Here is a 27,282-nt window from a genome sequence, read left to right as displayed (position 1 = left end):
AGCATGTGCGCATCTCCTTTGCAGCCACAAAGGAGGATAGGCGGGCGGAAGAGAGGACCACAGCACCCAAGAAAATGCCTCCTGCAGGCCCATCGGCAAGCGGCAGACAACCTTCGCCCAGAAATCTCCTTCCAAAGAAGTCTCCGCCCTTTGCAAACGCAGCAGCAGCCAAAGTGGCCATCAAAAAGTCACCCTCGGGCTTCAAGGGCCCTGGACCCAAGCGGCCCTGGCTCTCGGCCACCCCCTCGGCAGGCACTCCTGCTGCCAAGCAGGCAGGGCTGGCACCTGGGGCTGCTTCCAAAAAGCTACCCAGCTCAGCCTCGTTGGTGGGGGCCGTCAGGAAGCCTGCAACCGCCTCTGTGTCCTTGGCTTCTCCAGCCCCGGGACGCCTGGGGTCCTCGAACCCCACCCTGTCTCAGCCAAATTCTCAAATTCGGCAAAATATAAGACGCTCCTTGAAGGAGATATTGTGGAAAAGGTGGGCTATTCTCCTTGATTTCTTATTGTGAAAGTGGTTGAGTAGACTGTGGCTGCAGCAGTTCACGCAGTCCATTCTTGTTCCTTCTAGAGTCAATGACAGTGACGACTTGATCATGACGGAAAGTGAAGTAGGCAAAATTGCCCTCCACATTGAGAAGGAGATGTTTAACCTCTTCCAAGTCACGGACAACCGCTACAAGAGCAAATACCGCAGCATCATGTTCAACCTCAAGGACCCCAAAAACCAGGTGTGTGCAGGTGGCCCAGAGCAGGGTGCGCCAGCTCTCAGGGTCTCTGGCCATGCCTCACCGCGGTCATCTGGACACTCCTGTCCTTGCAGCGCGAGCCAGAGGGCCGCTGCCCCGCTTCCCCGGGCGCTCTCAAGTCCGGCCTGGTCTCACCAGCTGCAGCTCTTCTAAACGTGGCTGTGAAGTTACGTTCCTCACAGCAGCTCCAGAGTAGTGTTCCAATTCTTAACCTTAGTTTATGGCTAGCTCCATATTTGAGCTTCAGACAACCTTTTCTGCCTTGTTATGGATCCCCATCATTTGAGCCTACCGATTCGGGCTTCCCTAGAGCAACCATAAGTGGTCTTAAACATGTCGCCCTGTAGTGCTCACCATTTGGGCAGGTGCTGTGCTTGCATGGGGAGGGGACCCTGAATCCTAGCAGCTGTCGGGCAGTGCTCTTTCAGTGGGGTTGAAATGGGAGTTAGCTGGGAAAGCATTAGCTACTTGGCCTGGTGTGGGTTCCCCCGCCTCCTCCCTTCCGGGGCGCGCCATCTTCAGGCCTTCTCTCCATTTGCCTTTTGAACCCTTAGACATGCTTAGAAGCAGAGTCCTACACCCTGACTTCCCGTCTCACTGCAGCAGTCTTGTGGCAGAAGTGATTTCTTCCTACCTTTATTCCTAGCTCTCTGCTTTTTTCTCAGGTCTTTTTAGCGGAGTCGGCACAGCATGGCCTATGAGGGCAACTACTGACCCTCGTGCCAGTGTTGTCCGGACCCGCTGGCTCTGCAGCGGGGGTGGCCTGGCCTTTACCCACACCCCCCCCCCCCCGGGCGGTAGGGGATACGGGTGAGATCAGGCCCCTGCCGAGCCTTGTCCTGGGCCTCAGGGCCTCCGGCAGAGGCTTCTCATGCTGCTGTTTCCCTCCTATTCCATCTAGCATCTTAGATGCTGAAATGTTTTTGAAAAAGTGAATGAAAGGTGTTTATTTTTAGGGGCTCTTCCATCGTGTTCTGCGTGAGGAAATCTCTTTGGCAAAGCTTGTGAGAATGAAGCCAGAAGAACTGGTGTCTAAAGAGCTGTCCACGTGGAGGGAGCGGCCGACAAAGCCTGTGAGTGCCAAGGGAGGGGCCGGGGCGCTGGCCACTGGGCCCTTCTAGGTCTCCAGGGGTGAGGCAGGAGTGAAGCCGTCTGAATGAGAAGGTTTAAGGCTCTCTGTTCTTTTCATCTCAGGTGATGGAGTCTAGAAATAAGCTGCACAGTGAAAATAAAAAGACCACCACTAAGCAGGAACCCGTGCCTGACATGGAGGATTCTCCACCTGTGTCTGACTCAGATGTAAGCCTTAGGGATTTCCAGAGAGAACAGGAATTGAGTAAAAGTAATCTGTTGCCAGGGGGCTTAGGTCTCTGAGTTGTTGGGCCAGACCCTGAGCTGCTAACAAGCAAGCACGGTGTGCAGCGGCTCTTCCTAGCAGAGCTGCTGCTGTGCTGTTACTACACAGATGGAGGGAAGTGTGACCCGCTCAGCCCTTCCCTCTTCACCTTGCAGGAACAGCAGGAGTCGGTGCGAGCCGTCCCGGAGAAGAGCACCGCGCCCCTCCTCGACGTCTTCAGCAGCATGTTGAAAGACACCACGAGTCAGCACCGGGCACATCTTTTTGATCTGAACTGTAAAATTTGTACAGGTGAGATTTGTAATTGGGGGCATGAAACTTTGGAGCTGAGGCTTAGCTTCCTTTTGTTGAAATGACTGATCCTCCTAGTGGCAATTGTACTGAACCCAAGCCTAGCAAATTGAAAGACCAGAGTGGTTTTCTGAAATTAATGGAGTTAAACTCTATCTTTAGAATGTGCTTTTATTATTATTATTACAAGAAATTATCTACTTGGGGGCAAGCTGTGCTCTTGAATATGTGGGATTTCTCAGGAAGGCCTTCGTCATGTTCTTCAGGTCAGGTTCCATCATCAGAAGATGAGCCGGCTCCAAAAAAACAAAAGCTGTCGGCTTCTAAGAAGGAAGAGCCAAAATCCAAGTATGAGGCCTCTCCCTCTGAGCCAGTTCTTAGCTCCGCTGATGAAATGATATCAGAAACTCTGCCTGAAAATGCCTCTGAGCCAGACCTGGAAAGTGCTTCTCATGCGCACTTGGAGAGAAAGTATTTCCCGGTGCCACCAGGAGACAGCCACCCAGAACCCTCCAGCCTGGAAGGCCCCTCCGGCCCAGCCACCTGTGGGGGCACAGTGCTCACCACTGTCACGGTATCCGGCCGAGACCCCAGGACTGCGTCAAGTGGGTCGTGCACAGTCACGGCCCCTGCGGCAGCCCGCCAAGATGGTGCTCACACAGTGGAACCCCGACAAGATGTCCTGAAACCTGCAGTGACCTCGGTGACGGTGCCCAAGTCCATACTAGCTAAGCCGTCCTCATCCCCTGAGCCCAGATACCTCCTGCCTGTGCCACCACCACCACGCATCAGGTGCGTTCTGCATGTGTAGTGTGAACAAGCCGTGACTTCATTTCCTGCGGGTTAACAGGAGTAACAAAGGGGAGAGATCCCCTAAGTTCAGCTCAGATCCACCAAGAATACAACTTCGCTCTGATAATTTGTGTAGGTGTGAGAAGCCTGGCTTTAGCATGGTTATTCTAAATCTACAGATCTTGAAAACTGAAATGTGGCCTTACGGTCATTCGGGTTTGTTGCCTATTCAGTTAATTTTTTCTGGACCAGGATGTCTAGAGCATCATGGTTACAGTGGCTAATTTGAAGAAGCTACTAAAATTTGCAGGAATTTACTCTGCCTTTGTAATTCCATAAAATCTTCATACTTTGGAAATTGAGCAGAGAGAAAAATTAATTTTCTCTGGTTTTGTTTTACAGCCTCTCCGAGTCAAGGTCCCCTCCAGAAGGAGATACAACCCTCTTTTTGTCTCGACTCAGCACCATTTGGAAAGGATTTATTAACATGCAGAGTGTAGCGAAATTTGTCACTAAGGCGTATCCTGTCTCTGGGTGCTGTGACTATCTCAGTGAGGTTAGAACCGAGAGTGAGAGCAAGTGTGTGTGTGCGTGCACTTGTGTGCATGTGTCTTCCTGCTGTGACTATCTCAGTGACGTTAGAACCGAGAGAGCGAGTGTGTGTGTCTGTGCGCACTTGTGTGCACATGTGTCTTCCTGCTGTGACTATCTCAGTGAGGTTAGAACCGAGAGTGAGAGCGAGTGTGCGTGCACTTGTGTGCACGTGTCTTCCTTAGCTGTTCCGACCTGATGCTGGGGTCACATGTATGGCAGTCTTCCAGCAGAGGGTCAGCATGCATAGGACCCAGTGGAGCCTGCTCTCATAAACCATCAGGTTAAGCAGTTTGGACACTGGTGGAAAGTCGAATGAGAAGTTGGGTGTCCCAACGTTTATGAAAAAGCGAGATGGTTTTCCTCCTCCCTCTGTCCAGCAAGGGTGTTGAGACAGTGTGTGAGCCACTCCCAGCTGGAGGCGTGGCAGCACGTGTGGACATGCAGCAGCTCTTTGCTTTTCCAAAGTCAGTGTGAATAGCACTAATATTTAGTGCAACCTTAGCGAGCAGAAATAAGTCACTTCTGGATCATGTCTCAGTCCTTACTGTATGGACGTGCTCGTGACACATAACCTAGAAACGTTCTCAGTTTGGCAGAAGGCCATCATGTCACGCTCATGCTTGGTAACTCCTAATCCTGGATGCTAACCGAGGAACGTTTAGTGCTGGTGTTAACCATGTTCTGTGGAAGAGTTGTGCTCTTCTTGACTCTCGGGTAGTTTGGTGCCTTGAAGTTACTACGTCAGTCTAAAGTGCTGCGGCTATACTGGTCGTTTACTCAAAGTACGTTTTGTTTAGGACCTGCCGGACACGATTCACATTGGTGGAAGGATCGCACCCAGAACAGTTTGGGATTATGTCGGCAAACTCAAATCTTCTGTGTCTAAGGTACCTGCCATAGTCTAATCTCTGCGCCTGTGGAGGAAGGAGTTTGTGTAAATGCAACTCTTCCTTTCACTTTTCATCTTGATGGGTTAGTACTTGAAACGTCAGCCTATAAGTTAGTTAAGTAGTACTGGGTAAATGTTTAAAATTACATTTATAGCAGGATAACTGTGTGTTTGGGTAACACGGTGATGGCAGTTTTATTATGATTTATGTTAATGTGTGTGCAGTTCAAGGTTAGCGAGAAACAGAATGTCTCCTCATTATTTCTGTGACTGAGGGAACCCACAGGTGCCGGAAGGCGACTGGCTTCCAGGAGGCCTGGCGACTGGCTTCCAGGAGGCCTGGGCCCTGGGTGGACCTGGGGGCTCTGAGCCCCTGAGCTGCGGCCGCAGCTGGGTGTGTATGCGTGGGGAGGGCTGCGGTTTTCCTCAAGCCCACACGGGGCTCAGAACCTCTGGTCTCATGGAACCTTCCCATGATGGAGCCGCATTGGCTCTGGTGTAGATCGTGCAGCCAGGTGATCGGGACCACCGTCCCCACAGTGCACGCCCACGCTGCCCTAAACCTGCACTGCAGCGGATGATGTATCGGTCCGAGGACACTACGAGTGGGGCTGCTTTGGGGACAGTGGGCTAGAAGCACAGGTGGTCTTTAGGAGATTCCTGCTGAAACTGGGTTGAGTCCAGCAGCCGGATACTGGAGCTCCTGCAGCCCCCCACCTGCATCATCCTGATGTGCTGGGCGGCAGGACTGTGGGGACCGGGCCAGAGAAGCACTCGGCTCATTTCAGATGATCTTTGAGGTTTAGAAGCACAGGCGCCTTCTCCGACCGGCCCAGGCCAACGCTCTCTCGTCCTCTGTTTGTGCTGCAGGAGCTGTGTCTGATCCGCTTCCACCCTGCGACTGAGGAAGAGGAGGTGGCCTATATTTCTCTCTACTCCTATTTTAGCAGCCGCGGCCGCTTTGGCGTTGTAGCTAATAACAGCAGGCACGTCAAGGACCTGTACCTCATCCCACTGAGTGCTAAGGACCCCATTCCATCCAAACTCTTGCCCTTTGAGGGACCAGGTAAGCGCCAACTTTCTGAGTGGTGACTAGACACACCTGACCCCACATGTCCCTTTCCTGCCAACCCCACGTCCTGCTGAGCTTGTCAGACAGATCTGCTACCTCCCCCAGACCATGGCCTTCTAGCAGCAGAATGAAGGGAGTGCACACGGAGCCGAGTGAGCTGCAGACCTCGGCTTCTGGGGCACCAGGTGGCACTAGAAATACCCTTTCTCTTGGCATGAATTGTCTTAGAAAAGTGCTGTGAAGAGAGGAAAACCCACAGCATGCAGCCAGCCTCTCGTGGCCTCAGGTCACTGGAGGCCGGAGAAGAGCCAGAGAGGAAGGTAATCCTCGAGGTGGGCTTGCGGGGATGCCTGTGCTTACCACACAGCTCAGGAGTGAGGAAATGCCAGGGGGGCTCCGCTCCTTCCTAGGAGATTGAGGAAAGCTATTCTGGGTTTGTTCATTCCTTAGAAAGTGGTACTGTTAGAGGAGAACTTAACAGATTAGTCTTAAACAGCTCAGACTTGTCCAGGGTTGAGGGTGATTCCAAGGGGACATGGTTGTGAGGGTCCAACTCTTGTTAACCCCTGAGAAGAAGTCCACATGACTGAGTTACACACTTGGCAGAGGATGCTCATGTTGAAGTGTCACCTTCGCCATGAACTCCCCAGAGGATGGATAAACCCAAAACATGCCATGTCTGACGCACGGTGAACGCTCTTGAGCAGTGGCTGAATGCCGGGCCATTGCTGGTGCTACCTACACTTGTCCTTGGCCCTGTCACCAGTCCCGGCAAGTGCTCCTGCCACAGCCACGTGCTGTACGCAACCGCATCTAAACCCTAGCTGGGCCCAGCAGGGCTGCTCCGGCCAGAGTACAGCACCCACACGCATGTCCTGGGTCCTGACGAGCGTGCTCCTAGCACCTAAGGCCCACGGTGGTACGGCTTGGTGTCTGTAATTGTGAGGGGGAGATACCTGCTGGCACGCTACAGTAAGTTACCTTATTGCCAAATATATTTTAAAAGCCAAGAACTTGAGGGGACCTCTCCGTATCCTTGGGGTGAAGAGATGCCACCCCCCATGGTGGCAGAAAGAACCTTGCTGGAGGTTCTTGGAAGGCGAGCAGCTACGTGAAGCGTGCTGGCCCGCTCCCTGGATGACTGTCCCGAGTTCCTGAGGGTGAAGACGAAGAAGCTGGCCTCTCAGGCCCCATGAAGAGCCTCCGGTCAGTCACCAGTATAGAAGCTCGAGTGGAGGATGTAGCCTAAGCATGAGTGTAGGGTTCCCTGGTAACACAGACGTAGGCCTTCACGGAGCTGCAGGTGGGATTCGCCGCTTGCCTTAAGCCAGGCTAAAGCTCCTCCCGCTGCCCCAGCTGCAAGGTCCAGGGGGTGAGCTTCTCAGAGACTTAGCTGTCAGGGGAGTAGGCTGGAGGCCTGTGTGGAGATCCCACCTGGGCAAGGCTGCGAGGAGCTGGGCCTGGTGCGTAGGCAGGAGCCGCAGTGGGGGCAGCTCAGCTGGTAGAGAGGCAGGGGTCGCACAGGACGCTTCTGAGGTGACGCAGGGACATGGAGGGCAGTGGGGTGGGGGGTACTTGCCTGATCGGCTAAGTGCGATGGGCGCTGACCACTGAGACCCGCTCGGTGATCGGCCAGCTGCACCCCTGAAGCTCCGACCCCACCTGAAGGGGCACCCGAACGACCCATAGACTTCCATCCACAGTAAATATGGGACAGGAAGAGGAAGGGTTTCGGAAACGTAGTGATCCGTGAAACTGATCCTACAGTTTTAAAAGATTTTTTTTTTTTTTAATATAAGGGGCTTCTCCATCTAACTCTCTTTAGCATATATTCTTTTATTCCCCTGATAATCGTTATTGCCATCAATATCTGTGTACATTCTCTACATCTCCCCGCTAAGCAGCCTCAAGCCCTGGCCAGGTGATCTCTCTGGCCTGCTTCACGTATCCATAGCATGGCACCCTCTAGACCCAGATGTTCGTGTGTCCTGGTTTCCTGTGTGTCGTGTGTGTGTGGGTGGTTGGAAGGCTGGATGCGTGTCCTGGTTGCGTGTGTGTGTCGTGTGTGCACACATCTGGAAGTCTGGGCATGGGGACACTCTCCCGTCTCAGAGGTCCCTGTCCTCCCAGGGTTCGTCTCTGCGTGGCGTCCCTTGAAAGCACCGGCCTGGTCAGAGGGTGGCAGGGCATCCCTCCGCAAAACAGCCAGCGGACTTGAGTATGTGCCATCCGGCAAGTACGGCGGTCCACAGCCTGACGGGGCACCCTTGACTCCCACCGCAGCCCCGCTGCGGGGAGCATCCGTCCCATTCTCCCAGGGAGTGACCTGCACTGCCCCGTTGACAATTGCCTGAGGTCACACACCCAGTAATTGGTTGTGCCAGGGTCTGCAGCTGGCCATGCCTGTTGTGCTCAGTCTGCATAGTCCAAAACCCATGCCTCGGTGGACACGGGGCTCTGGGAGGGACCCGCTATGTAAGCAGGAGGAGAGAGTGAAGAGGAGGTGAGGCGGGGGGTACGGAGGGTGTTGTGGAAGAGTGTGACCGGCTCTACCTGAAGCTGGTTTGTGGAAAGTCATTTCATACCCATAGAAAAGCTACAGGTGCCCTCACGCCCTGGACTCAGGGGCCCAGTAGATGTTGTCACCATGGGATTCTCCCCAAACTCTTGCCAGTCACACTTGAGAAGCAGGACACAGAAGGTGCCTAAGCTGTGTCCTGACCCAGGACTCTGTGTACACCTGCCCCTTGGCCAGTGCTGCGTATTTTCCCAGCATCGCACTCCTGACCACCCACAGGGAGCGTGTGTCCACACATGGCCCCTCCTTGGCCCACACGCCACGGGTCCACACAGCTTGTCAGAACACACTCAGCACGCTCAGCTTCTCTGAGGACGTGTTTGTGCACATCTGTAGCATTTGTCCATTAGAAATGCCAGGTTGTCTTGTGTCATATAGTGTCATTCTCAATGACCTGACAGCAGTTTCAGCAGACACCTGGAAGCCCGAGTCTCAGGCCCAGCTGACTGTCTTTCCCACTCGGGGCGTTAGTGGAAGCGGCCTCAAGCTGAGCTGACATTGGACGTTCATCTCGTATAGTCCCCCTGTGACCCTGACAGGCACGGACCCAGGCCGGGGCTCCCCGTCACTCCCAAGTGACTCGGTGGGGCGCAGGCTCTCGCCGGAAGTGCCCGTTAAGTGGCGCCGGGCTTCCAGGAGGTGCACAGTGCGGGGGCACCTGGGGGCACCGTCTCCCCCGTGCTGAGTGCAGAGGGCGGTTTTCCTGGAACCTGTAAATCCCGCGGTGCCGTCTCTGTACTCCCTTCTGCTTTCTAAACTAGCTGGAAACTTCTATGAGGTGCAGTACTGTCAGGTAAGCGCTCCTCCGTTTTCCTGCGTGTGTGTGAGTGAATCAGTGGCTGTGCACACATTGTCCTCAAAGTCAAGCACGGTATTGAATTCCATGTACCGCTCTTTCTCCTTCGAAATCAATAAAAATATTTCATGGAAACCAGTCACTGTTTGTTTGAATTTGAACCATTTGGTAGCTCTTGGTACCTGTCTCAGGTCCTGTGATGGAGGACGAAAGCCTCTGCCTTTGCTTTTTATAAGAACACAAGCCCCCTGTGGGAGTGCGGCCCGGTGCTGCTCTGGGGGCGCCCGGACGAAGACCGACCACCCTCTCCTTTTACCCGCAACGTGCGCCAAGCCCGGTGGCTGTGTACGGGTCTTAGGGAGAGGTGTGTGCGAGTGAGTGTGTGCGAGTGTGGTGGAGGAGGAGGGTTGGGGGCGGTATAGTGTCTCCCCTGTATTTGCCACGCCCCCTCCTAGGCACGTCCTCCCTCAGAACTCTGGCCTGCTAACTCCCACACAGTTTGTTTGGCAGGAGTGAAAATTTTGTTTTGATGGATTCAGACCATATGAGAGTTTTCATTTTAAAAAATGAACAGAGTGCCAGATAGATTTAGAGGTAAATGCATATTCTGGTAGTTTCGGGGTTAAGGGGTCAGCTTTCAGATGGTTTAAAACTGAGTTGGCCTGCTGTGAGGCCTGAGGTGCTGGGGGCGGCCCAGGGCCTCGCCTGCAGCCTTCACCCTCCCTGGCACCCCCGTGGCTAACACGCCGGGATACAGATCCTAGTTCTGTATCTTGTGTCAGAAGGTCAGTTGGCCCACGACTCTGCAGATGTCCCGGGTCCCTGGGTTTGTCCACTTTCTCTGCACGGGTCTGACTCTAGCCATGGAGCCTAGAGCTAGACACCCATCCCCCGAGGAAATTCAGGGATGCCCACCTACAGCTGAACAGGCTGGTTTGACCCACGCGGCATGCCCCGAAGACTCGCGTGCTCCGGCATTCCAGACGGGGTGGGTGCCGACACCCTTGTTCCCAGTGATGGCTCCTGGAAGTGGAGGCAGGTACATTCAGCAGCAGCTCCCGGGGTAGCCTCCCACCCACCCTCCTGCGTGTTCTCTCTCTACAAATTAGAAACCTAACAGCAGTCCTCAATGGGCGGTGGGTAGGAAGCATCTCTGCTTCTAACAATGGACAAAGGGAGGAACTTGGCCAAAGCAGAGAAGCAGCCCTGTGCCCTGGGCTGGAGCCCCCCGTCTCCGCGGCCGCCGCTGCTCTACCCTCGAGCACCCTCTCTCCAGGGGAGCGCTGGCAGCGGGCAGGCCCGCACGCGGCCCTGGCCTGGAGTCTCCCCAGATGTGGGCACCTGTTTGGTCCTGCCCACCGGCCCCCTGCCTGCCACCTGCCCTGTGGCCACATAGGCCATGGTTGAACCCGGGGGTACACCCTCCCCTCAGTGAAGCTGGATCCTAAAGCCCAAGGCAGATGAGCGAGTTCTGCTGTTCTGCAGACGTGCACTACTGAGGGGCCTGAGGTAACTGCTGAGGGGCCAGTTACACGTCAGATATTCACGAACCGTATCATGAACACACAGGCAGACGGATGGGTTTTTGTGACCACCCAGTTTAAAGTCTTGGCAAAATTAAAAAGTCACACGGATGCAAGTCTGGAGCTTGGTTCCAATCACAGGTCTGTGCAGATGAGGTGGTTGGGAGTTGCTGCCAGTGTCCAGAGAGCTCGCGTTCTCCAAACAGCCCAAACAGCCGTAAATCCTGAGTCATTTAAGCACCATCTTGCCTGTGATGAATAGGGCAGAAAGGTTGGACTCTGCAGAGTGGGGCCACCAAGGTTAGGGGTCAGCACGTTGAACCCTCGGGGAGTTGGAGTTGCAAGGGCACACTTCACCAGAAGCTGAGACCAGGTCTCCCTGGCGTCAGCACAGGGACTTCCCCGCCACGCTTGCCGACCTGAGACTTGACCCTAAGCCACGGCCCTCTGCGTTGAGTAGTTGCGTGGAGGACAGTCGTGGTGACTTCCCTCCCAAGGCTCCCAGCCCTCGCTCATGCCCGCCCACCCACGTGGCTGAGCACATTCCTTCACTTTGGCTCAGATGTCAGGTTCTTCAGGGAGAGCCAGGCTAGCGGGGCTCCGTGGGGCCCCCTGTGGAGTGCAGGCAGCAGGCGCCTGGTCCGGAGTGGCCATGAGAGCCGCTGCAGCAGCGGATCCTCCCCAAACTGGATGGAGCAAGCAGTCGAATGTCGGATAAATCGCCGTTACAGTGGGAGAGGTGCCATTCTAAGTTAAAATATCCTCGAGTTATGTTACTTAGGAAACGAACTTGATGGATTACCCTCCAGGTCTGCTGAGCAGGAACGTTTGGATGTGATGCCCCGTGTGGGTTGCCTGACCTTCCAGTCCCCACTCCCTCCTCTGCCAGCCTCCTCCTCTCCTGGATACACTGCTGGGGGGGGGGGGGGCGGGCAGGGAGAGAACATTCTGGAAGCCGTGTCTCTGACGAAGGCGGTGGTGAGGTCCTGGTGTGTTAGGAGTGGATGTCTTCAGTGGACATCTCTGCTCTGGCACAGGAGCCTAGGACGCAGGAGGCCTTTCCACGCGGTTGGGAGGGAGGGTAGCACTGTGCTGTGCCCAGAGACGCGGTCTCCCCAGCTCACTGTGGCACACCTGATTTTCCTTCTTGGGGCCGGATGGGCCATCTACCACCCTCTTGTGCTCGCCTGTCAACCCCTCTCTTGGAATTTGGGGAGATGAACAGACATTTTAGAATTCTGTAATGGTGTCCAAAAACAGTATTTGAAGTGACTTGTGATCATCTTTATAACCAAAAAGACTGGGGAAAACTGTACTGATTTTCAGTAAGTAAGGGATGTATATACATTCAGCATAAATATCTACGTGCTACTGATCAGTCGAATCTGTACAATTTGACTTTATCTTACACTACTGACATGATTTTTTGTTTGTGTATCATTTCTCCCTAAAATTATTGTTCTGTGACTTGGGTTTTTTTTGTTTGTTTCTTTTTTGATGTTAGGATTATTATGAGTGTGAGGTGGACAGTTGATACTGAAATATTAACATGCCTGCTAAAATATACGGTTTAGAATGGAATGATCTTTTTTTGTTTAAGAAATTGCTCTCTTTAAGAACTACCCTGTGCCCAGAACCCCCACGTGTTGTCCGCTGCCAGTTTTCTGAGCCCCTGGCACTTGTGTTTCGGCGCCGTGTCCTGTTTACAAAGACCATGAGCATCACTTAGCTCTGGTTAAGTTAATGTTAATTAACTAAATGTCCTCCTAAACCCAAAAGAACACCTATTTTAGCCATTTCAGTCAGCACAGCCCTTCATTCACTGTAACCTGGACACCGGCCGCTAGTGAACTTAGCTAACGGCGTGTGTGGAGGTGAGCATCACAACCACGTTGTACAACTGCCCCCTGAGTGACCTCTAGCTGAATTTATGGACTGCAGCTCCTAAGTTAAGGACAGAGGGCTGTGCAGCAAGAGGCGAATCAGAACAGAGCTAAGATGCGGCTGAAAAACCCTCCTGGTGCGGACGTTGGCATAGCGGCCTTCGCCGCGTACAGCTGCCCTCTGGCACCGGAGCTGGGCGCCAGGCCGTGGTCAGGGCCGTGGTCGGGACGCAGGGCCGGCGCGGGTGGCTGCATCCGCGGGCCTTCGCAGTCAGCTTCACACACTTGGTTTTACTTTGCCCGTGAGTTTCATCCGTCTCCCTGTCCACCCGCGCCCACGCCCGCCCTCAACAGGGTTTGCGTCTGAAAAACAAAGACTGAAGTTAGATTTTTAAATGTGCACACATATTTTGTTTTTCAGGTCTTGAGTCACCACGTCCCAACATAATCCTGGGGTTAGTGATCTGTCAGAGAATAAAACGTCCCTCCAATGCCGGAGAATTAGATAAGGTAGAGGAGAAGCGGAGCCGACTTCAGACCCAGGAAGAAATGGAGGTTTCAGCCTACCCCAAAGTGCCTGCGGCCCCGCAGTCTGAGAGGAAGCCCCCCAAGTCCCAGGTGGGCTCCGGGGACACGACTGTCACCACCACCCCCCCGGGGTCTCCCCCACCGCCACCCCCGCTGCCGGAGCCACCCAGTGCGCCTGCGTCATCGTCATCGTCAGTGTTGAAGATCCTGTCCTCACTCAAACCGGGAGCCGCGGGCCCCGTCCCGCCCCCGCCCCCGCCCCCGCCCGCGGCCGCACCTGCCCCAGCGGCTGCCCCCTCTGCCAATTCCTCCACCTCGAAAACAGCCTCCCCCCTGGAGCACATCCTGCAGACGCTCTTCGGGAAGAAGAAGTCATTTGACCCCCCTGCCAGGGAGCCCGTGGAGACTGTCCCGGCCTCCCACCCAGAGGCCAAGGCCAAGGCCGATGGCGGGCTGCCCGCAGCGCCTCTGCTCGATCCAATTGTCCAGCAGTTTGGTCAGTTCTCAAAAGACAGAGCTTTGGAGGACGAGGAAGACGACAGACCGTACGACCCCGAAGAAGAGTACGGTCCTGAGAGAGCCTTCGACACTCAGCTGGAGCGCGGGAGGCGCCCCGACGCCGAGAAGGCCCCCGACGCCGCCGAGCGGGAGGAGGTGGCCTATGACCCCGAGGATGAGACCATTTTAGAGGAAGCCAAAGTGGCCATCGACGACCTGCCCAACAGAATGTGTGCGGACGGGAAGGGCGGCTCCGCGGAGCGGCCCGGGGAGCCCGCCGCCCCCTCCCTGGTGGAGCAGCAGAAGATGATCGAGGAGCTCAACAAGCAGATTGAGGAGCAGAAGCGGCAGGTGGAGGAGCAGGAGGCGGCGCTGCGGCAGCAGAGGGCGGCCGTCGGGGCCTCCATGGCGCACTTCTCCGTGGCCGAGGCGCTCATGTCGCCGCCCCCGAAGGCCTCCCTGCCCCAGGCCGAGCTGTTCCCGCCGCCCGAGCAGCAGACCGCGGGCCGCCCCGCTGCGCTCCCCGGCGCCCCTCCCGCGGCGGGCCCCGGCTGCGACCCGCGGCAGAGTCGGGACCCCCGGCAGGCCCGGCGGCTGGCGGAGCACTGCGAGAGCGAGGCCGGCGCGAGGCCGCCCGCAGCCCGGGACGAGGGAGCGGAGGCCGCCCCGACGGCCAAGCCCGACGGCCCCAGGCCCGAGCGCTCCGAGCGCTCCTCGAGCCCCGCGCTGCCGCCGCCGCCCACAGACAGCGCTCCCTCGGCGGGCCCGGGCGGCACGGCCAGGCCTGCCCGCAAGGTGCTGCTGCCCACGCCCCCCAGCGCCGCCTTCCAGCCCGGCTTCCCTCTGCAGAACGACGGGCAGAGTTTCGCCTCTCCGTTCTCAGGTCCGGCGTGTACCTCTCAGGAGAAATCGGTTGGCTCGTCCCAGTACGAGGATCCGAGAAATGCTCACTTTGCTGAAAAAAGTGACCACCCGGCAGCTGAACCTGACGGAGAGCCGCAGTGCAGACCCGGTGAGGGGGCCGCCACGTTCCCCTCCGCTGGACAGAGAGGAGGGGGCCCTCCGCCCCCGTCTCAGGCCCAGCGTGAGCCAGCACCGCGCACTTTCGGCACGTCGGGGCTTCATGGCCCCAATTTCCAAGGACCAAGGGGGCCAGTCCCTCCGTTTCCAGAAGAGAATATCGTCTCTAATAGCGATGGGCCCCGAGGGCCTCCGCCGGCTAGATTCGGGGCCCAGAAGGGACCCATCCCTTCCCTGTTCTCAGGGCCACACGGGCCACCCCCCTACGGGGACAGCAGGGGTCCCTCCCCCTCCCACCTGGGGGGGCCCAGAGGAGCAGCACCACCCCAGTTTGAAGACCGAAAGGACCCCCACGGGGAGAAAAGGGAATTCCAGGACAACCCGTACGATGACCTGCCCGGGCCTCCCCCTCAGCTTGAAGGACCCGAACAAGCCCAGTTCATGGGAAGTAGAGGCACGGCGCCCTTCCAGTTCGGAGGCCAGAGAAGGCCTCTGCTGTCACAGTTTAAGGGGCCCCGAGGGGGTCCCCCACCTTCTCAGTTTGGTGGTCAGAGAGGCCCCCCCCCTGGCCACTTCGTGGGCCCAAGGGGGCCGCATCCCAGTCAGTTTGAAGGACCCAGAGGCCAAGCACCAAATTTCATGCCAGGACCCAGGGGGATGCAGCCTCAGCAGTTCGAGGAGCAGAGGGTAAGCTCACCCCCGAGATTTGCCAACCCCCGGGCGCCAGCACCCCTTCCGTTTGGCGGACCGAGAGGGTCTGTGCCCTTTCCCGAGAAGAGCGAGCCCACGCCGCCCCGCTTCCACTTCCAGGGCCCGCCGGCGCCGGGGCTGAAGCCGGCGCCCAGGCCGCTGCTGGAGCTGCCCAGCCACCCGCCCGGCCACCCGCCGCCACACAGGCCGGAGCGCTGGGACGAGGCGCCCACACAGGGCCCCGAGGCCGATTTCCGCGAGAGCAAGGGCCACGAGTACCGGGGCCAGGCCTTCGAGGGGCGGCCGAGGGAGCGGTTCGAAGCCGGCCCCAAAGAGAAGCCCCTGGATGAGCCCGAGGCCGCGCTGCCGGAGAGCCGGCCGGGCCGGGCCCTGGAGGAGCGCCGGCGGGAGCGAGGGCGGCGCTGGAGCCGGGAGCGGGACTGGGAAAGGAGCCACGAACGGGGCCGGCACCGCGACAAGGACCCCGGCCGCGAATGGGACCGGAGCCGGGAGCGCGGCGCAGACAGGGACCGCGGGCGGGAGCCGGAGCGGGCGGCCGAGTGGGGCCGGAGCCGGGAGCGCAGCAGGAACCGCGAGCGGGAGCGCAGGCGGGAGCGGGAGCGGTCTCGCAGCAGGGAGCGCGGCCGGGACCGGACCCGGGAGCACGGCCGGGAGCGCAAGGACCGCAGCAAAAGCAAGGAGGGCGCCCGCGACCCCAAAGCTGAGGCCCCTCGCGCTGCGACCCCCGCTGCGACCTAGCGGCCGCGCTGCCCGAGCCCCGGGGGCCGCCCTCCCCTCCGGAGGAGCTGGCGCTGGAGCTGCGAGCACGCCGTTTGCAAAGAGCTATGGACTGAGATGCAGGATAGAATATTCTGCACATCAAAAATTACTGTAATTTTGTGTATAGTGGTTTCTTATAAAATTTCACATCTTTACAATTCTGATGCTTTTAAAAAAAAACTAAGAACTCAGTATTTCCATTTAAAATTACTGAAATGGGAAAGTGTACGGAAGCATATTGCTTTTTCAGATTATAAAGTTATCTTTTCCAATAACTTGACTATAGTAAATTTTAAGGGAATTTCAGTGGACCTTAGAGCCATACCGTTACTGACATCTCATCTGTATCTCTGTTTCTAAAAGCTGCTGTCACAGGCTCTGCGGGAGCACGCAGGCCTGGGGAGGGGGCCTTCTGCTCCTCCCTGGGAGGCTGAGAAAGACAGAGCTCGCAAATGCGTTTTTCTTTTGTCATAAAGAAATTTGAATTACAAATTTCGACCAGGAAACAAAACATTTCTTAGTTTTGCTCTGTTTTTGTATAACACCTTCTACATTTTTTTTCTCAAATAGGATTAAAAGCAACATCTGAGTAGAAATTGTTGCGTTTTTTAAATAGCAATTTATTGAAAAAGGTGTATCCTTTACCAGCCTAAAGAGAGTGAGAAAAGAAGCCAATTAAGTGTACTTTAAAACAGGGGGGGGTGGGGGGTGGCTTTGATTTGAATAATTAGGAGCATTTTGTTTGTGAAACTTGACCATCCGAGCAGCCCGTCCTGTGGCCCAGGGAAAGCACCAGCTTTTCCACCAGACTATTACACTGTCCGGTGATGCATTTTAAAGTTTGTCGTTGAAAATGGAACAGTTATTTGTGTGAAGTTTAAGATGGAAAACGGTGACAGTAGCTCTAGCTCGAGAACAATAAGCCAGGAGGCTGTTGACCAAAACAGTGTCCTGCTCCTTGTCGCGTATTTTCAAGTACTTCCGAAGCGGGAAATAGAGAAAACCTTGCTAATTTATTTGACTGTACAAATACACTTTGATAATTTTTTATATTTTCATAAACTTACTTTTGCAAGTGTAAAGTTAGAGAATTTCATTCATTCTTTGGAGTCTATTCCATTGTACATCACTACAGATTTTTCACTTTCTAGCACAAATGTTCAAATGATAAAGACACAGAGAACTCAATGACTCAGTGGTTCCAGACCAAGTGTCAGTAGGTTCAGTTGCATTGACGTGGTGTCAAGTTCCAACATCTACTATGATGTGAAGGGTTTTTTACATGTATTACAAATTTTTCTAATTTAAATACACAAATGTAAAAATCAAGTGTGTTTCTTTAGGTTTACTTGATAGAAATTTCTGTAAATTGTATTTTATATTGCAAAGTATGATATCACTGTACATTAAAACACGCAACTCCATAGGTTTTGTTACTTGAAGTAGAATAAATGTCTACAGAAGGTTTTCTGTCCCTCATGTACGGTCACTTTTCCCTGTTGGGACTTTGGGGCTGGACGGGCTGCCCTGGCGGCTGATGTGCTCCCCCACCCGCACCCCTGCGCCCTCCCTCGGCAGATGTTCTATGCTGACGACCCCCAGACCACTCTGCTCCGCATGGCTAGACGCAGCCAGTGCCCGGTGCTGCCGTGGCGGGCTGCTCGGGGAGCACTGCTAAGCAGAGCGGGGGCCTGGGCCGGGCGGCGGCCGTCGCGGTCCCTTCGGGTGCCTACACGCGTGGCGGGGGCCCTGCCTGTGAACTGCAGCTAATCCCTGCTGCCCATAAGCAACCTCCACCTGGTGACCCCTGTGCCAGGGCGTCACCTCCTCGGCATGTGCATCCCTGACTCCCCGGTGCGCAGAAGCGGGGAAGACATCCCTCCGGCAGGACGGGTCCCATCCTGGGTGGAGGGGCGGCAGCAACAGACTGGGGTCCTCGCCAAGCGCGCAGCCAGCCATGGAGGGCCCCAGACGCAGAGCGATCAAGGGGGTTCCACGGGGGACCCGGTGTGGGGCAGCCCCCTCCCCAGGCCACTGTAGCCTCCGAAGGATGTGTTGTCCAAGCGTGCGACAGGCCTGCCCCTTTGGGGGTGCCTGGAGGGGCCAGCCCCGAGCTCGGAGGGCCTCTGCACCCAGCTGCTGGCAGCCGAGCCCTGCAGCTCCAAGACCCCTGCCCACAGGACAGACGGCGCCAAGGCCACTGTCCCAGGGCTTCCCCAGTGCGTCCGGGGACGAGGCCCGTCCCAGGGCCTCAGTCCACCATCATACGCGCCTCAAAGGCTTGGCCTCGTCTGTGTTCGCCCCACAGCCCTCCTTTCACAGGCTCCACAAAACCCTCACGTGGCGCCAGGCAGCTCTGCCCTCCCCCTGCCATCCGTCACCCCCACCCCATGACCACGTAGCCAACGTCACCATGATGCAGGCTCGCTGAGCTGCATGCGGCTCCCCAGATACCCAGCCGGGAGGAGTGCGGACGCGGCCAGCCAGGGCAGTCCCCGGGCCCTGGACATCGCGGTGCCCGTGGGGACCCTCCACGGACAGCCAGCGGAGCCCGTTCCCAGACGGCTCACGGGTGCCGGGCCCCCCAGCAAGTCCAGGGCCCCAGCTGCTGGGGTGGGTGGTGGCCGCAGGCCCCTGGGGGAGGCAGGAGCACCCACACGCCCCGTGACTTGCCCGGAAGTGCTGGTCACGGGGGTTTTCCCTGAACCTTCTTCCCCTCTGCTTCTCCTTCACAAAATCGGGACTCTACACGTTCTTACATCTTTGCTGCATGTGTTTTATCCTGGGCGGCTCCCAAAGGCATCGAGTCTACATCAGAAGCATTATTCGTGTTTTCCACGTTGTTCAGAAGGTTCACACCCTGCTGCTTTCGAGAGGATGAAAGTGGATGCTCTCTGCAGGTCCGAGGCCCTAAGATCTGTCCCCGCGCCCCGAGGCCCCAGAAACACGCGTTCCTGATGGTATTTCCAGCCCCTCTCCTCTGTGCGAGTGTGGCCGACGTGCAGGGATGTATCACCAAGGAGCTACAGTCAGGAGCCCAAGGAGGAGATTGAGAGGTTTCTGTCCGCCTGCCTCACAGGAACCTAGAGCCAGGCACTCCCAAGGGGGACACCCGGCCTCTGCTTGTCACTTTGTCCTCATGGCTGCAAGAAGGCTCCCCTGCAGCCATCACATCGTCCCCTCCCTGCCCTAGAAGCCAGCAGAAGAGACACAAGCTCCCGGGCACACCTGCCCCACCTGCTCCCCTTGTGGTCAACGCTGTCACACAGCCCCCCCAGGGGACTGCCGCTGCAACAGGGGCGGCCTCAGGCACCACGGTAGGAAGGGCAGGTGCTACACTTGCCGGTTTCTCATCAACGACCTCAAATTAAATTCCCATCACCCAGCAGGCCAGTCACCAGACACCGACCCCCAAAGCACATCAGCAACAGGACCATGTCACCCCCGAGGGGCCAGAGCTGGCTCCGGGGTGCGGATCTCGGTGGCTGCGACGGCGTGTGGCCCTTCCAGGAGCCCAGCACCTTGACGCGCGGCCCATCGGGCGCCAGAATGTCCTGGCAGAGCAAGGCAGCTGAGGAAAGTCTGTGGGGGCCCCGGGGAGTCACCAGGCTCCAAGGGGTGGGAAGTGGCCCGAAACAGAGGAGGATGCTCCCGCATGACGGTCGGTAAGCAGCCCTCTCCGGTGCCCATGCGGGGCCTCGCGAGTCCCCTCTGTCCCCGCAGGGGCACCCAGAGTCGTGCGGGCACCTCAATGCGCCAAGTAAGGGGAAGAAGGCAGACCCATCATGTGACACACAGGTGGGATCCAACTCAGGGGGCAGGAAACGGGGTGGGGTCAGGGGGGCTGCCCCAAGGGGCAGCGGGGAGTCTGGGCGGGGGTCGGGGGGGCCCCCCCGTTGGGCGGGGCAAGGCCCGCCGCTGTCCACACTGCTGATGTCAGACGCCAGAGGCCAAGAGCGCAGAAGGACACAGCGCGCGCAGATGTGTCTCCCAAGTCTGCGTGGTCCTCGTCCCGCATCTGGCCGCATCTGGCCGCGGGGCCTTCTTCACCACCTGGCCCGCGCTCCGTGCCCGAGACCACCGCTGCGTCCTCTGGACGAGGCTCTCTCCCCCTCGGACTGTGTCTTCTAGAACTGGAAGTTGCAGGAACAGGCAGCCAAGATCCCGCTCGTGGCTCAGAGGCGCTAACGGTGAGAGGAGCCAGCGCACTTCCACCCCTTGATTCCCAGATCCGTGAACCCCGGCTGCGCACGGGGAGCTGCATAAGCCGGTTGCCCACTTAGCACATACGCCATTTCCTGGAAGTCACTGCAAGGTGAGGGCCTGCAAGGTGAGGCTGCCCAGCTGGCACCGTGACCCAGTCTGCAAAAGGCCGTCACGTGCGCCCATCAGAACCGTCAAAAGCCAGAACATGACACCAAGGGGTGGCGAGGGTGCGGAGCAGCAGGCGATGTCACCCGTGGCCGGCGGGAACGCTCTGGGAGACGGGCTGCAGGTTTCTTACAAAACTCTTATCACACGGTCCACAGCCGCTCTTGTTGGCATTTATCCAAAGAAGTAGGAGACTCCGGTCCACACAAAACCCTGCCCGCGGGTGTTGATGGCAGCTTTATTCATGACTGCCAGGGCTCAGAAGCAACCAAGAGCCCTCCAGTGGGGGACGGCTGCGTGAACTGCGGACTGTCCAGGCGGGGGGGTGTTGCTCAGGCTAAGGAGGAACGAGCTGTCAGGCCACGAGAGACACGGAGGAGCCCTCCACGCACATCACGAAGTGAAAGAAGCCAATCCGAAAAGGCTGCACACTGCATGATGCCAACTACACGACGTTCTGGAAGAGGTAAAATTATGGACACAGGAAGATCCGTGGCTCCCAGGGCGGCAGGGGAGAGAGGGATGAACACACAGAGCACAGAGGAGTTTTAAGGAAAACACCCAGCACGCGACCCAACACACACACCCTGCGCGCGTCTTGTTAAATTTACACGCAAGGATATATTTTTCAGCGATTACAAAGGGCGTCGATTTTAGCCGCCGCGTGCGCAGGTTCGTTGCTGGCTTTGGGCCACAGTGAGCTCTGAACGGTGTTCTAGTCCGTGACCTCGGTGAAGTCCCTCGGCAGCTCTTCCCAAGGATTCTGTAGGCTTCCTACAGAGCCCATCACGTCGTCTGCAAGGAGCCAGCTACACCTCCGGCTGGACGCCTTCGCCGCCGCTCGCTTTCCCGCGCCGAGCAGAGCCCGTAGCAGGAAGCTGAACACGAGTAGTGCCGGGGGACGTCTCTGCCTTTCTCCGAACCTGGGGCGGGACATTCAGTCTCGTCCTCTTACGTACCGTGCTAGCTGCAGTTATTTCAGAGATGCCCCGGACCACGTGCAGGAAGTTCCCTTCCCTTCGTGGCTTGTAGAGTTTTGTTCTGCTTTTTAATCAGAAATGGATGTTAGATCTGTCAAACGCTTTTTCCCCCTGTTTCGGTCGGTTAACATAGTAAAGGATGTTGGTTGATTTTCTTTCTTTTTAAAATATTTTATTTATTTGACACAAAAAGAGCAAGCACAAGCGGGAGGGGGGAGGGGGAGGGAGGCGGGAGAAGGAGAAGCAGGCTCCCCGCTTGGCAGGGAGCCCACTGTGGGGCTTGATCCCAGACCCTAGGATCGTGACCCAAGCCAAAGGCAGGTGCTCAACCAACCAAGTCACCCAGGCGCCCTGGCGGATTTCCAAATGCAAACAAATGTTGTCTCACTGGAATAGGTTCTATTTGGTTGCAATGCATCATTCTCTTTAAGAATCCTCTTCGATTGATTCAATTTGTGAAGATCGTATGAAGAATTTTTGCAGGTTTGTTCACGTCCGACATTGCTCTATGGTTTTATATTCCTGTAATATCTTCACGTGGCTTTGAAATCAAGCCACGCTGGTTTCACAGAATGCATATTGGTGGAACGGTTTCACACGCGACGCTTACTCTCCTGACGCGTGGCTCACACAGAGGATGCGCTTCTTGTTCTCACCGTGGGTCCAGAGCCACTCAACTGACTTTAGGACCTACCATGGGTCTTCCCGTAGATAATGACCATGTGTGCCGTGCTGCCCTCCCTTGACCCGTAGTCCTTTCTTCACGGTCCCTCTCAAACTGTTTTCTTGCCTGCCCTTTTGGGGCAGAAGCCTGCTCTGTGCTCACAGTAGCCACGGCTGGACCCTTCCTCACCCCTGCACCCTAGGCTCGGCCTGGATTCTCAGGGCTGCCTCCGGAGGGGGGAGGCAGGCAGAGCCACTGGGAGTGACGCGGACTTTAGAAAAGCAGGTTTGGGGATCCCTGGGTGGCGTAGCGGTTTGGCGCCTGCCTTTGGCCCAGGGCGCGATCCTGGAGACCCGGGATCGAATCCCACGTCCGGCTCCCGGTGCATGGAGCCTGCTTCTCCCTCTGCCTGTGTCTCTGCCTCTCTCTCTCTCTGTGACTATCATAAATAAAAAAAAAAAAATTAAAAAAAAAAAAAAAAAAAAAGAAAAGCAGGTTTGGTCCTCTGTTCACATTTATGGTGCAAACTCCGGGAAAGCCAGACCTCCTCACATTTCACGTCTAAGCAAAAGAAGCCTCGAAGACTCACATCTGCAAGAAGTCCACCCAAACAAGAAATAAAAAAGCGCCGTGGGTGCCAAGGGTCTCTGCTCCCGGGGGTGAGAAGCCACACTGCACCCCCTCGGCGATCTGGCTGCGGGGAGGGTCCTGTGACCCAGCGCCAGGCCCGTGGGACGCGGTGGCTCCCAGGTCCCACCCGGGCCTAGATGAGGATCCGCCTTTCCACACGGTCCCGATGACTCCGCGAGGGGTCTGCGTGGGCGCCACGCTCGGGACCCTCCAGGCCTCGCCCACGTCATTCCGTGCATCTCGTGTCTCTCTGATTCCGGTTCTCAAGCCGATGCACCGCAACCACCCGCGCAGGCTTCCGTGCCCCGCGGGGGGGGCCGAGCTGGGACCCGGCTCCTGCTGCACGACGCCCGGGACCGAGGGCGCCGCTCCCTGCCGAGGCCGCTTTCGGCCGAAGGAAAGCAAAAAAGCAGTGTTGAGACCGCGTGCGCGGCACGACGTCGCCTTTGTTCCGAGGGAGGGCGCGGCGCGGGAGCACGGGGAGCACGGCGGCCGCAGGTGCGAGCGACTGTCAGCAGGCGCGGCCGCGGGGTCACCCAGGTGCACGGAGCCGAGGCCGCACCTGCGAGGGGCTGGAGCGCGCGCACCCTTCCCGCCCGGCCCGGCCCCGCCCCGAGCTGCGCGCGCAGCCCTCGCCCCGCCCCGCCCCGCCCACACCTGCGCGCGCAGCCCGCTGCCCCGCCTCCCTCATCTCGGCCCTGTCCGACCCACCCCGGCTCCGCCCCGCCCACACCTGCGCGCGCAGCTCCCGTGGCGGCCGCGGCCGGGGGAGGGGCGGGGCGGGGCGGGGCCCGGGCGGTTGGCGGGGGCGGGGCCGGGGGCGGGGCCGCCACGCAGGGGGTGGGGTTTCCGTTGCGGGGCGGGGCGGCGCAGGCGCGCTGCGGGCCGAGCGGTTTCCCGCCCCCAACGTCGCCCGGCGAGGCCGCGCCGGCCCGGTGCCCGCCGGCCCCGCCCCGCGCGCCCCGCCGTTGGCGCCGGCATGTCGGGCCCCGGGCCGCGGGAGCCGCCGCAGGCGGGCGGGCCGGCGGGCCCCGAGGGCGCGGACGCGGCGCCGGGCGAGGCGGGGCTGAGCTTCACGACCACCGACCTGAGCCTGGTGGAGATGACGGAGGTGGAGTACACGCAGCTGCAGCACATCCTCTACTCGCACATGGAGGCGGCGGCGGCCGACGGCGAGCTCGACGCGCGCCTCAGCTCGGCCTTCCTGGCGGCGGCGGCCCCGGGCGCGGCGGCGGCGGCGGCGGCGGCGGGCGGCTTCGCGGCGGCGGCGGCGGGGGGCGCGGCGGCGGCGGCGGCGGCGGCGGGGGGCGGGGGCGCGGCGCCCGTGTACCCGGTGCTGTGCCCGCCCGCGCTGGCCGACGGCGGCTTCGCGGGCGCCGCGCCCTGCCTGGGCCACGTCGACTTCCAGGAGCTGCGCATGATGCTGCTGAGCGAGGCGGGCGCCCCCGCCGCCCCCGCCGCGCCCGCCGCCCCCGCGCCCGCGCCCGCGGAGAAGACGCCCGGCGCCGACGGCCCGGGTCCGGGAGCGCCGCGGCCCAAGGTGCCCGACGGCGGCGGCAAGGAGAACGCGGAGGGCGCGCCCGAGGCGCGGGCCAAGTCGGCCGTGCGGGTCCGCCTGGAGGACCGCTTCAACAGCATCCCCGCCGAGCCGCCGCCCGCCCCGCGCGGCGCGGAGCCCCCCGAGCCCTGGCGTGGCGCTCAACAAGTGGGTGTCCCCCCGCCGCCCTCCCGGGGGCCGGGCGCTGGGGGGGCGCGGGGGCGCGGGGGCGCGGGGCGGGCCCGCCGGTGGGTGTGCACCGCCCGTGCACCCCGTGCGCCGCCCCCGCCGCCGCTGCGGCCTCCGCTGTGTGCCCGGCTGGGCCTGGGTGTGCGCGGCGGCCCCCAGCCCCCTCTGGCCGGCGTCTCCAGGGAGGCAGGCCCCGCGGGGTGCCCCGTGCACGTGCCCGCGAGCCGACGGAGTGCAGATGCCTACCCCGGGCGGGCCCTCTGCTCTGCACCCCGAGTGCACAGGCGCTCTGAGGACCCGAAGCTTTTGCGCCGAATTATCCACCTAAATATCAGGAGGAGCGTATCCCCCCCCCCCCCCCCACACACACACACTGGCTCAGGCCATCAGGCCAGGGGGGCTCCACACACAGATGAGCCTTGGGGGAAGGAAAGTGTCCTGTTGTGAGGCTTGGATGACACAAGGCACCTTCACCCTGTAGCCCGGATGCCAGCCCGTTGGTCACGTCCCAGACACGTCTGCTGCAGGGGAGCAGCCCCTGCTGGGGTGGCGCCTCGGCTTCCTATGCCTCGCACCCCTGTGGTTTTCCCCCATTTTGCCCCTAGTCATCAGATTTTGGAGAAAGGTCCTAAAGAGATGGAGAGAGACTGGCGTCAGGTGACGTCTAGCCCCGTGGTCCTCTGTGAGGAAGAAGTTTGAGCTTGTCCCCTGCATCGCTGGTGGATCACTGTTCTCTAGAGGTTTCCACGAGGAGGGGGCTCATCCTGCTCGGTCCGAGCTGCCTAGAAATCCCGGTGCTATCCGGGAGAGTGCTGGTGATCGCAGCGTTCGGGACCCTCGGCCTGCCACACGTGGTTCACGCGTCTCCGGGTCCCCTTTGTCTTGGCAGTTTGGTGACTCTTATCCGACATCCTTCCGAATTCATGAACGTTCCTCTTCACCAGCAGCAGAACAAATGCACGACGTTGGTGAAAAATAAAACCGCGGCGGCCGCCACCGCCTTACAGTTTACCTGCCCTCTGTTCACGGCGAATGCTTGCTCCGCGGCCGGGGGATCGAGCCTCTCACAGACGCAGGTAAGCGACAGGCCCGTCACGTGCTGCGCTTTTGTACGAAATGGGTTTTATTTTCATCAGGTCCGAAGGATTTGGTTTTCTTTCATCGAGCTTAATAATTTTTAAGATCAAGAGCGTCGATGGGGTTTGGGAAATCTTACAATCCTCAATGTGCCTGAAGTTACCCGAATTGCGTTAACACCTTTGACGTAACCTGGGTTAGATGCATTTGATTTGTGTGCATGATGGTAAACTTCCTGTTGCTTCGTTTTCTCCAGGGCTCTGGTAACCCATGTTCTATACTCGAAGCTGCCAAGCATCAGGACATCGGATTGCCTAGAGCATTTTCTTTCTGTTACCAGCAGGAAATTGAATCCACTAAACAGACTTTGGGCAGTAGAAACAAAGCTTTGCCTGAGCAGGTTTGGATTAAAGTAGGAGGTAAGCCATAAAGCAGAGGGAGCACTGCCCTGCTGGCATCCTGGCCCTGGTGGGGAGGGGGAGAGGCCGCGGGCGAACATGAAGTGGTCTTGGAAGCGTATCTCTACTTGGGGGACTCTTCTTCCTCCCCTTTCTCCCAGTCATTACACTTTTGAACATTCTTTTGAGTTTCAGACATCTGATACTGTTTTAAAAGATTTATCCATGTATTTCAGAGAGAATGAGCACACAAGCGGGGGAAGGGGGAAGTGGGGGAGGAGGAGAGAGAGAACCTCCAGCAGACTCCCCATTGAGTATAGAGCCTGACGTGGGGCTGGATCCCACCCTGAGATCACGACCTGAGCAAAACTTAGGACTTGGCCGCTCAACCAACTGAGCCACCGAGGCGCCCCTCAGACATTGTTTTTATGCTTAGTATGGAAACACTGAGTTTAGGGGCGGCTTTTTCTTTCCAGTAACCTCTGTAAACAGGAAAATGATGGACTTACATGAATTTTCAGTTTCCTTCAAGTTGCTGAAAGCACTTAATAGTTGTTGTTTTATTTTTTCATATTTTATATTTCGTGAGTGAGGCAGGAGGCTGAAGTCTACCAGGAGCTTTAGGAGACAATCTGCAGATTGAGTTGGGAGCGAGAGGCCATAAGGTGATTCAGAAAGTGGTAGAAATTAACTGCTGAAGGCCGACTTCGCTCACCTTGAGAGCGAGCTCATAAACCCTTTCCTCCTGCAAACAGGTTATTTTTCGGCTTAACAAAATAACATTAAGCTTTTCCAGAGCTGATGCGGGTAGGGCCGGGATGGAGTGCCGCACTCCTCAAGGCAGTGGGACGTTCTCCTCGTTAGCACTTTTTTACACAGAAGGATGCGCTATCATTTGCGAAGGGAAAGGCTGATAGTAAAATAAACCATGTGCTAACTCCTCAGCTTCAGGAGCAGAATATTCCCAACGCTGTGAATTCCCCGCCATGTCTTCCTTGCAGGTCCTGTTCTGAGAGTTGTGTGTAGGGAGCCTCTTGCCACAGAGACTCTGGTTTTGTTTGGCGTCTCGGGAAGGCACATCAGCGCGCATGCTAGTTAGGCGCCGGCGGTTCTCCGAGTGGTGGGATTTGCCGTGTTCCTCTAGCATGAGTAAGAGCTGTGGTGTGACTCCTCCTCCCGTGGGCGGAATCACTTGTCAGCTGAGGGCACATGTAACCATCAGGCACTTAGGTCTTGTCCTCTTCTGAGCATGGCAGGGAGAGTACCGGCTGTCACGTTTGAATAATTGTATAAAAGAAAATCCTTGGGAGAACGGTTTTTGGGTTTTTTTTTTCCCCATTCTGAACATCAGAAAAATCGAACAAGTCTTGGTTTCTCTATTCATAGGTGGCAGCTAACT

The 27,282-nt window shown here is 57.8% G+C and overlaps 2 protein-coding genes and 1 long non-coding RNA gene across 8 annotated transcripts in view; 2 read left to right on the top strand and 1 right to left on the bottom strand.

Annotated features, from left to right (window-relative positions):
* Positions 1-17,511, top strand: part of DIDO1 (death inducer-obliterator 1) — a 49,451-nt gene extending 31,940 nt beyond the window's left edge. For 5 of the 6 annotated variants that reach the window (XM_038572817.1, XM_038572818.1, XM_038572821.1 and 2 more), the window contains exons 8-17: positions 25-478; positions 569-728; positions 1,703-1,819; positions 1,941-2,045; positions 2,259-2,394; positions 2,661-3,186; positions 3,589-3,742; positions 4,578-4,667; positions 5,540-5,735; positions 12,943-17,511. In XM_038572817.1, coding sequence (XP_038428745.1) covers positions 25-478; positions 569-728; positions 1,703-1,819; positions 1,941-2,045; positions 2,259-2,394; positions 2,661-3,186; positions 3,589-3,742; positions 4,578-4,667; positions 5,540-5,735; positions 12,943-16,016 — 5,012 coding nt within the window. In that variant the 3' untranslated portion in view covers positions 16,017-17,511. Of the gene's footprint in view, positions 1-24; positions 479-568; positions 729-1,702; positions 1,820-1,940; positions 2,046-2,258; positions 2,395-2,660; positions 3,187-3,588; positions 3,743-4,577; positions 4,668-5,539; positions 9,255-12,942 lie in introns of those variants that run through there. The other variant, XM_038572822.1, reaches the window with a different exon arrangement.
* Positions 9,247-23,859, bottom strand: LOC119877492. Its single transcript, XR_005378116.1, has 3 exons — positions 23,770-23,859; positions 10,667-10,887; positions 9,247-10,138 (listed from the first exon to the last, which is right to left on the bottom strand). It is a non-coding gene; the product is annotated as an uncharacterized LOC119877492 (long non-coding RNA).
* Positions 23,662-27,282, top strand: part of TCFL5 (transcription factor like 5) — a 15,674-nt gene continuing 12,053 nt past the window's right edge. Inside the window, 4 exon segments of the mRNA XM_038572823.1 lie at positions 23,662-24,366; positions 24,368-24,387; positions 25,298-25,484; positions 25,742-25,904. Coding sequence (XP_038428751.1) covers positions 23,662-24,366; positions 24,368-24,387; positions 25,298-25,484; positions 25,742-25,904 — 1,075 coding nt within the window.

The sequence above is a fragment of the Canis lupus genome, chromosome 24, assembly GCF_011100685.1.
Source record: "Canis lupus familiaris isolate Mischka breed German Shepherd chromosome 24, alternate assembly UU_Cfam_GSD_1.0, whole genome shotgun sequence".
Taxonomy (NCBI): domain Eukaryota; kingdom Metazoa; phylum Chordata; class Mammalia; order Carnivora; family Canidae; genus Canis; species Canis lupus.
This window is presented reverse-complemented; position numbering and strand designations above follow the sequence as displayed.